Source organism: Lethenteron reissneri, chromosome 60 (assembly GCF_015708825.2).
Source record: "Lethenteron reissneri isolate LAM-NWPU_2019-01 chromosome 60, ASM1570882v1, whole genome shotgun sequence".
Classification (NCBI taxonomy): Eukaryota; Metazoa; Chordata; class Hyperoartia; order Petromyzontiformes; family Petromyzontidae; genus Lethenteron; species Lethenteron reissneri.
In genome coordinates this window covers 5938752-5948828 of record NC_083838.1, presented here as the reverse complement: position 1 = coordinate 5948828, position 10077 = coordinate 5938752, and the positions used below count along the sequence as shown (strand labels likewise).

Genomic DNA, 10077 nt, shown 5'->3' with positions numbered 1-10077 from the left:
AATCCATTGCATTCATGAAAAATACTGGTGCATTCATGAAAAGGCAAAGGAGAGTTGAGGTCAGGGATAGGGTTCACGAGTGCTTTGCGACTCTCCTGTTCAGAGAGCGGCAGAGTTTCAACACATCGGAAGAACGGTGATAAATATTCATGAACCAGGGTGGAGAACGAGAGGCAGGTCGAGAGGTGGATGGGACGCGCCGTGATGTGGACAGTGGAGTTGATGTGAAAATGATGGCCCAGGACAGAAGTGCAGAAAGGGTGACCAGGACGTAAAACCTGCAAGAGTGGTGTAAAGAAGAAGTGTTTGACGTTGGAGATAGCCACGCACGCCTGGTGTGTACGATGAACTTCTATAGCCAACCGTGCTAATCGGACGTGCCGACGCCTGTGGTGCAGCGTGACAGTACACAGTTCAGCCAGAACCACGCATTAAAAACCACAAACACAAGTTTTAAAGGCTTTTAATAAACGTAATGTACACAAACTAAAACAATTACTGCAACCGATTAAGGAATAATCTGTTAAAAGCATGGCTGTGTTTGTAGCGATGGCAGCGGAGGCGAAGGGTGGCGACGGGAACGTCGCACGCGGACGCCGTGCGTGGCCCCGCGCCCACCCTCGCGGCGCGAGTGCCGGCAAAGGGCAGCGGCGCCGCTCCCGGCATCGCCACCGTCCCCCACACTCGCACCACACGCTGCGCCGCGACGGGACAGCGTTGCCCACGCGATGCGCTACGAGTAGCGACACAGTCCCCCCCGCTCCCCACCCCACAGGACGGCTCTCATCAAGTCCCAGGTGTGCGACTGCGAGGGCCGGCTCTTAAATTCACTTTTCCTTTTTTTAACGATAATTTTTGGATGCAAAAACGTAGCTCCTGCCTGCGTCGCACTAACGGGGTTCATCGCCCGTCGTGAATTTGGCACAGACGTCATCGACGTCACCGACGACCAAGCGGTGCGGCTAAGCGCAAGTCCTCTGCCCGGCTTTCCTCGGGGCTTGGCAGGCGGGTTTGGCGGATGGTCGAGAAACGGGCCGCTCCCGGCGACACGGAGCGGTGGAAGCCGCTGCCACGGCGACGTTCTCCGAGCTGCCGAGTGCGGGGGGCCGAGTGCGGGGGGCCGACGGCATGCCCGCAAGGTCGCTCGCCCCCCCCCCCCTCCCAGCGTCTCGCCATCCTCACTGCGCCTGCGGTCGTGGCTTCAGGATCAATTTCCCCGTCTGTGGCCAACACAACAGGTGGCAAAAATCGATCGCACGGTCAACGTGGCCCGGTGCGGCCTTTCCCATCACGGAGAGGCAGGGCGCATCGTGGAAAACGGCAAAAGGATTCGGCAGGTTCCCGGACGGTGCGTGCGGAGCGCGCTGTAACGTACGTCGTCACAGGACATGTTGTACTCCGCCAGCACGGTCCTACATCGCTCCGCTATTCTGCGGCCACACGTTAAAGAAAGGCAATGGACAACCACGTGCTCGCCTGCATCACACATTCGTCATGCTGAACAATGCCATCGCTCAACCCATTGCCCCAGCCACGGTCAAGGAAGTGTCGGGGCATAAGAAAACGCAGCAGTGTGCGAGCGTCGACAGCTCGCCGGCAAAAATAAAACGCGTATCGTACACATACCCTCATTTGCATAGCTGCACAGGCCTTACGATTCGACACAAGCTGATCCATCGTGACGCAACAACGTCGTAATTTAACACGACTCGGCTGAGCTCAATCCGACAAAGAGACGAGAGCACGCTGCACGAAGCATCTCCGCGAGCTGGAGGTGGGGGGGGTCGGGGCCGGGGAGGATACATGGAGGGTGCCACGACGCGCTTGTGGATGCCGGCGAGGAAGAGGCCGATGAGGACGATGCAGCTGACTGTGAAGAACGAGTGGTTCCACAGCGACACGAGGAACGCCACCTGGAGTGCAGACTCTGGCTTGTGACCATGCAGGAGACCAAGCTGCAAAATCACAACTTTGTCGTCAAGTTAAACGGCCACCACAGTACGCAGCGCGGCATCGGCCAGGCCGCAAAATTTAGCCGAATTCGATTCAACGGTGCCGCGTGGACGCCTGCCCGAGATGCGCAGCACCTGTTGCGTCTCGGGGTCCGTGATCCAGTTCCACGCGCCAGTGGCGGTGCACACAGACACCACGATGAGCACCACTGTGGGGCAACACAGAGACACAACGCAGCGTGGGTTCACACGGCACCTCAAGGTAATGGCATCTCTCGTCCGCTGCACGGAATCGTGGGACATGCACATTCTGCGATTCGCAGAAATGGGAGAGATCTACGGTATATTGTCATGTGTACACCAAGAGAATATGGTGCACTACAACAGGAAATAAGATGCAGCTGTCATTTTCAAACTCCTCTCACAATCCTGTACCCCAAGCACTGAAAGTAATGTCGCTTGTTGCATGATAAAATGACAAAGATACGTATTGTTAGGTGTTTTGTAATATCCTCTGGGATTTAAATAATATCGGCTAAAAAATTTGAGCAAATTTAAATGACCCATATCAGTGTTCTACAATCATTACTCACACCTCTTCAGTGCCGATATCTATTCTGAACTTCAACTTCTGTTTCAACTCAAGTCAATGTTTATTTGTTACATGGATAATCCCGTCTAGCCAGTTACCCAGCTAGTTTCGGTGGCAACGGCAGCCACGAACAACAGTTACTGCTGGGGTGGAGGCGAGCCCAGCCAGCAGCCAGCCAGCAAACGCGAGGCACAGATTATTTGCAATAATAATATGCTAGAATGAGTATACAATATATTCATCTTCTTGGTTCTTTCGGTAAAGTCACGTAGTAGGGAAGTAATAAAATAATAAAAATAAAACATAATTATTTTTATTCTTTTATTCTTTAATAAAAATAAAACATAATTATTTTTATTCTTTTATTACTTCCCTACTACGTGACTTTACCGAAAGAACCAAGAAGATGAATCCCTGCAGTCACGAAAGCTTTAAATCGAAATTTCACCATATATTATTTTAAAACCTCGATTTAAAGCTTTCGTGACTGCAGGGATTCATCTTCTTGGTTCTTTCGGTACAGTCACGTAGAAGGGAAGTAATAAAATAATAAAAAATAAAACATAATAAAATAATTCTCACGACGTTTCGGCCACAACGCAAGCAGCCGTCCTCAGGTGAAGAATGCCACTGTGGTGTTTCATTCTTCACCTGAGGACGGCTGCTTGCGTTGTGGCCGAAACGTCGTGAGAATTATTTTATTTTTATTATTTTATTACTTCCCTTCTACGTGACTTTACCGAAAGAACCAAGAAGATTTTAAAACCTGTGACATCAAAGACTGCATAGCGACGAGACAAGCCTAGGCAGGGGTGAAGACAGAGGTGATGACCCTTCACTTGAGTAGGGACAGGGACCGAACAGCACGGATGGCTCAGGGGACGGGGGAGTTCCAGACTATGAGGGCAGCAGAGGAGTGTCCCCTCATTCGGCAGAAGTTGACCGAGGGTTTCGGCAAAAAACTTTGCTTGCTGGAGCGGAGTGCGTGGAGCGGAGGGGAGCAGAGCGAGCTGAGAGGAGACAGGAAGAAGAGTGCGTGGAGGGCAGTCGAGTGAGATGAGAGAGGAGAGACAGGGGAGCACGTGGAAGGGCGCAAAGAAACAACAAGTGGTAGGAGAGTACGTGGAGGGGAGTCGAGTGAGACGAGTATGGAGAGGTAGGGGAGTGCATGGAGGGTGGTAGAGCGAGACGAAGTATCGGATAAGTAAGCGAGGCAGTCTACGGAGGATATTCATATTCTTAGGTTTTTTCGGTGAAGTCACGTAGGTAAAAAAATTAAATTAATAAAAGTAAAATAAAAATAAAATAAAAATCACGACGTTTCGGAGGTAACACAAGCTTCCGTCTTCAGGTGGAACCGTCACAGCACGATAGCTGTATCACTGTGACGGTTCCACCTGAAGACGGAAGCTTGTGTTGGCCTCCGAAACGTCGTGATTTTTATTTTACTTTTATTTTACTTTTATTAATTGTATTTTTTTACCTACGTGACTTTACCGAAAAAACCTACGAATATGAATCCTTGCAGTCACGAAAGCTTCAAATCTAGAATCTACGGAGGATCTTCACGATGGTGAACTTTGGATCTTAATATTGGGAACCACAGTGGCGTTGGGCCACTTCCAGTAGCGCCGCAGTGCCGCGGGGGCCCGTGCCGCAGTGTCGAGGGGGGCCCGTGCCATCGCAGGCCCAAGTTTGCGCGTGTCGCGGCTGTGCGCGACTCACTCCGCCACCGTCCCGTCGCCGGCTGTAAGCACGAGATGATCTCCGTCAGCCGCCTCTCAAAGGCTTTCAAATCTGGACGGGACAACGAGAGACGAGACGATTTCTCACACGAGACGATCGGCCACTCGCACACGCAACATCACGGGGGGCTGCAGATTCTTACGTCCATCCAGATGCAAGAGACGCTGGCTAACCGAAAAGCCAGTTTCTTTGACGTAAACAGGTGATACAATAAACCCATTGAGAGGCATGAAACATCATTTCCTGTTTTGGGTACGGTGACAAAATGTTACGGTGGGGAAAACGTCAAAGTTGAGGTCTGCTCGCCACAAGAGGGCGTCAGGAGACTTGGTGTGGTTGTGTTTGATCTTCCTGCGTGGTTGTCTCTATAGGCTGGAGGTTGTCTTGAATGTTTCACGAATGGAGGAAGGTGTCCACCCGTGGTTGATGTTGTGATGGGGTTGATGTTCTGATGGGGTTGATGTTCTGATGGGGTTGATGGTCTGATGGGGTTGATGTTCTGATGGGGTTGATGTTGTGATGGCGTTGATGGTCTGATGGGGTTGATGTTCTGATGGGGTTGATGTTCTGATGGGGTTGATGTTCTGATGGGGTTGATGGTCACACACCCGGTCAGTGTCTCCTTTGAGACGGGAGCCAGAAGGGTTGCGATGTTTGGGCCTCTGGACGAGGTGTTTTATTCTGGATATATCCGCGTTCTCGTCAGCGTCTTCTCTATTGATCGTACCCTAACTAAACAAAGGCAAAGACCACCCCCACCACCCGTGTAGTCTGTAACAGCCTGTTGGGGCAAGTGCTGTTTGCGAGCACCTATGGAAGTTTTTCAGTCATTTGGTATAGCCCTGTGAGCCATTCGGCTCTTGAATCTGGTTCAACCGCAACAAACAAAAAAATAAAAACATCTTAAAGTGACTATGTGACTATGGGCAAACAGAAAAATCCAGGAAAAAACTGCAAACTATTGCAGAAAAAGCACCGTACACCAAGTCAAACAACAACAACAACAACCACAAGACAACTTAGATTAAAGCCATCATTCTAACTCCGGTGTTGGCCGTGAGCCGCGGTTGGTGGTAGCCCAGCGCCCTAACCACGACACCACCTCAGGGACAACACCGGTGGCGATGATCCGGGACTCCCCTAGGTCGACTCAGACTCAAATGTATTACCTTGTGCGGTGTTGTAGTCAACATCGCCCCACTGCTACTCCCACACCCTTCCCCACCACCCCCCACACGGCACACGAGCAGGGTAGGGGGGTGTCCAACACCACCCCCGTCCGCCTTTGTCTCCCTAGTGGCGATGTTTACACATCGCACCAAAGCAAAACAAAGAAACCGTGTAGCCTGTCATAGACTGTAGGGGCAAGTGCTGTTAGCGAGCACCTATGAAGGCCGGCACAGCACACGAGGGGGTGGGTTGCCAGCACCACGATGTTTACAACACACCGGCCCACCGGCTACTCGCTTGAGGCCGAGTCGACCTAGAGGAGGCCCAAGTACCGGTTCAAAAAATCGTTCACCGGGTGTTGTTGGTTAGTGAACGGGAATCGAACCCGGTGTGAGGTAGCGTAGCGTAGCGCTAGCCCCGCTACATCACCGCTCCACACACAGACAGACAGACAGACCCACGACCGGGAAGACAAAGGGGCTCAGGAAGACAAAGGGGCTCAAGACAAAGGAACTCGGGAAGACAAAGGAACTCGGGAAGACAAAGGAACTCGGGAAGACAAAGGCGCTCGGGTCGGCTCACCCTCGGCTTGCTCCAGGGAGTTCATCGCCGCCGCCGTCGTCTCTCGAGGTCGCGTGGGGGGGGGCTCCCGGGGGGGTGACGTCACTCGCGTGCGCGACACGCCTTCGCGGCGGCCATCTTACCTGGGGGGTGGTGGGTGGCGGCGCGCTGTGGGGACGTCACGCGAAACGACAGCCGCCATTCGCCACGTAGTGATGGTGACGTCACAATGGCGTCTGTTGCCAGGCTGGGTGTACTTTGAGGCCACGTGGAGTGTCAAGTTCAAGTTTCATGTATGAGGTGTAGCCCTGTGAGCCATTCGGCTCTTGAATCGGGTGCAACCGCAAAAAACATGAACAAAAAAGCATCTTAAAGTGACTGTGACTTAGTGCAAACAGAAAATCCAAGAAAAGACAGCAAAATATTGCAGAAAAAGCACCGTTACACCAACGCTGTGTGCAAAAATCCCAGTGGGATGCAAGTTAAACAACCAACAACAACCACAAACAACCAACAACAACCACAAGACAACTTAGATTTAGGCCATCAGTCTAACTCTGTACTACAACAAACAAACATGTCGAAGGCTCGCTGGAAGGAGGTCACGGGACAGAGCCAGGTGACACGGGTTGGCTGACTGAGATGACTGGGAGATGCACTACCTGTACCCCCCCCCCTACCAATATCCGCCATTCGCCACGTAGTGACGGTGACGTCACAACGGCATCTGTGCCAGACCGCGTGCATTTTGAGGCCACGTGAAGTGTCGAATGCTCACTGGAAGGAGGTCACGGCACAGAGCCAGGTGACACGGGTTGGCTGACTGAGATGACTGGGAGATGCACCACCTGTACCCCCCCCCCCCCCACCAATATCCGCCATTCGCCACGAAGTGGTGGTGACGTCACAACGGCGTCTGTGCCAGGCTAGGTGCACTTTGAGGCCACGTGGAGTGTCGAAGGCTCGCTGGAAGGTCACGCGACAGAGCCAGGTGACACGGGGTGGCTGACTGAGATGACTGGGAGATGCTCCACTGTGTCAACTGGCTCCATTTTAGCCACTCGTTGTTGTGAGCGTCGCTCCTCTGCCCTCCGTTGTTGCTGGAGGGCGACTGCCTCCAACTGCCCAGTAGCGTCCTTCACGAGCCTCCTCCTCCACTGAGGCCGATCTTGACACCGCTGGTACCGGTCGTCGGCAAGTCCACTCAGCTCCACGTCCTCCCGTACCGCATCACCATACCACGTCACGTGACAACAATCAGTATACAGACAGTCCCCGGGTTGCGGAAGGACCCGACTTACGGAAATCCGACCTTACGGAGATACTCCCATAAGTCATGTTACAAAAAAATTCGATACGTGAACATTTAGCATTAGTTAAGTTAGCGCATGTAGTACAGCGCGGTGAGATTGTGGATAAATACCGGGGAGCTTCACCCGGATTAAGGTAAATGGAATTTATCTTGATTTTGGGGGGAAATTATTCAGTTTCCGACATGCGGAAAATTCGGATTACGGATCGTTTCGGGAACCTAACCCTTCCGTAACTCGGGGACTATCTGTAGTCAGTCCTCTACTTATGAACATCTGCACTTAAGAACCAGCTTCCATGAAATATTAGTTTTTTTTTACATCGACTTAAAACGCGAACTCTCGCTTGCAATCTTGATTTGATCTTGATTTGAAGCTTTCTGCAGGAATCCTTACTCTTTGGTTCTTTCGGTAAAGTCACGTAGTTAGAATTTTTTTTATTTTAATTTATCTCGCTTGCAAATTGAACCGCGGCAACGATTTTGTTCAACTGCGCGATCCTCCGCAAGATGTTGATGAGTGGTTGATGTTGTTTGACTTGGATCCCACTGGGATTTTTGCACACAGCGTTGGTGTACGGTGCTTTTTCTGCAATATTTTGCTGTCTTTTCTTGGATTTTCTGTTTGCACAGTCACTTTAATATTCACTTTAAGATGTTTTCTTGTTCATGTTTTTCGTTTGTTGCGGTTGCACCCGATTCAAGAACCGAATGGCTCACAGGGCTATACCTAATAAATGAACTTGAACGTGAGTCAGACTCGTGCTGGGAGTGAATGTTTGTGTGTGAGGGGGGCATTTAAATACAGTCAACTAATGTGTTCCGACTTACGAACTGTTCGAACTGTTCGGGAACGAATTGCATTCGTAAGTCAATGACTGCCCTATGTATTTATCCTGAAGGAGGAAATCCGATGAGCTTTAAAGCTTTTATTCACAAACGTTCCAACAACAAACAGTACAAACAACACGATAGGTGTGTAAAGTCAACACGTTCGTCAAGAACCACCGCGTGTGACCTCAACTATATCCTGTATACGTGTTGGACGACCAGTGCTGGATTATATCCTCGTAGCAAAAGTTGCTACAAATGTAGCTACTACAACACATGTAGTAGCTACACGTGTAGTAGCTACGGGCCCCGCACTTTCAAGGGCCCCGCGCTAAATGCTTTCAAGCTGTCAATTCCGGTTCAATAACTCTGCACTTGCTCTATTACTATAGTACTATACCGTCTTCGGCTTTTATGGACGACTGGGTGTTTAAGGTTAGCAATTTGTCGTATTATTTGGCTGTATAGCAAATGAAAAAATAGAATTACTATGCGAGTTAAAAAGTTTGCGTTTTAATATTTACGTTTTTTTTTATTTAGGGCCCCTTTAACACATTCCTGCGGAGGGAGCTGTTAGGAACGTTGGGTTGCTCGGTCAATGGCCAGGGTCAACGGCGGCGTGGTGTATTCCGCAAATTTGGCCGACTGTGAGGGCGGGCACAAGCCGGCGTGAGTAGGTTAAACGTTGAGTTTTATAAGGGCACCACGGGGTGACCAGCCCCTCCCCACCCAGCCCCACCCCCCACCCAGCCCCTCCCCACCCTCCCCGCCCTCCCCACCCAGCCCCTCCCCACCCTCCCCACCCAGCCCCACCCAGCCCCTCCCCACCAACCTCCCACCCAGCCCCACCCTCCCCACCCAGCCCCTCCCTGCACGACGGACACAATAATCCCCTGTGGGCTGGTGTAACCAGGAGGTTCCTACCAGTATATGCTACAGGCTCCGCGCGAGCTTAATCCGGCACTGTGGACGACGTTTCGGGCAATGCCTCCTATTTCAGAGCGCCTCCATCCACGCACCAATACCGCGCAGTTCTCCTTACCCAAGATGGCCGCGTCAAGACTCGGCTGTCGCTTAATGATAAATCGGTTAATATTATAAGTTAATGGGGATTTTTTTCTCCACGATTTATGCAAACAACGCGTGAGTTGTCAACCGATCTATAATAGAGGTTTTTTGGGATAGACCGCGTAAAGATATAAATGTGTCGTTAAAACCCGCCACCACCCGACACAGCCAACTAGTAAGGGTTGTCACGTAAACAGAACTTGTCAATTCGTCACAAGTACAGCACTAGTGTGTAGTGGTATAGTAGTGTATAGTGTAGTGTATAGTGAAGTGTATAGTAGTGTATAGTGTAGTGTATAGTGAAGTGTATAGTAGTGTATAGTAGTTTAGTGTATAGTGAAGTGTATAGTGTAGTGTATAGTAGTGTATAGTGTAGTGTATAGTAGTGTAGTGTATAGTGTAGTGTATAGTAGTGTAGTGTATAGTAGTGTAGTGTATAGTAGTGTAGTGTGTAGTGTATAGTGTAGTGTATAGTAGTGTAGTGTATAGTGTAGTACACTAGTACAGCACACTGGTGTGGTGGAGAGCCAAGCCACAACATTTACAATCCGAGCACGACGTTTCGCCAGTAATTACAACCAGCTTCATCAGGCGACAGCCAGATTTGTGTTGGCTGTGTCGGGTGGTGGCGGGTTTTAACAACACAATTATATATTTACGCGACCTAACGCAAAAAAACTCTATTATGGAGTAACTAATTAACTAAAATTGGCACGTGTTGTTCACATGACAAGCCTTATTAATTGACTATCAGGTGGTCGCGGGTTCAATGACACATTGATATTTACGCGATCTAAACCAACAACTTTCTGGACTCCTGAACCATATTGCCACGCGAAAGAACAGAC

The 10077-nt window shown here is 50.4% G+C and overlaps 1 protein-coding gene across 2 annotated transcripts; it reads right to left on the bottom strand.

Moving 5' to 3' along the window:
• Positions 1-447: 447 nt before the first annotated feature.
• On the bottom strand, positions 448-6098 carry LOC133358013 (nuclear envelope phosphatase-regulatory subunit 1). Of its 2 annotated transcripts, none has more exons than XM_061576286.1 (6): positions 6043-6098; positions 4270-4341; positions 2088-2161; positions 1804-1955; positions 1376-1430; positions 448-1220 (listed from the first exon to the last, which is right to left on the bottom strand). In XM_061576286.1, exons 1-6 carry the CDS (start codon positions 6065-6067, stop codon positions 1179-1181), a joined length of 420 nt encoding a protein of 139 aa, XP_061432270.1. In that variant the 5' UTR covers positions 6068-6098; the 3' UTR covers positions 448-1178. The 2 variants fall into 2 exon arrangements, with proteins under 2 accessions (XP_061432270.1, XP_061432271.1); XM_061576287.1 differs by having other exon boundaries at positions 1804-1913.
• Between the last annotated feature and the right edge of the window lie 3979 nt (positions 6099-10077).

Excerpts from the sequence above, each read along its gene's own strand:
- LOC133358013 (XM_061576286.1), bottom strand. The coding sequence starts at position 6,067 with ATGAACTCCCTGGAGCAAGCCGAGG. Across the intron at positions 2,162-4,269 it reads GGCGACGGGACGGTGGCGGA|TGGTGCTCATCGTGGTGTCT; the intron begins GTGAGTCGCGCA and ends GTTGCCCCACAG. Across the intron at positions 1,956-2,087 it reads CGGACCCCGAGACGCAACAG|CTTGGTCTCCTGCATGGTCA; the intron begins GTGCTGCGCATC and ends GTGATTTTGCAG.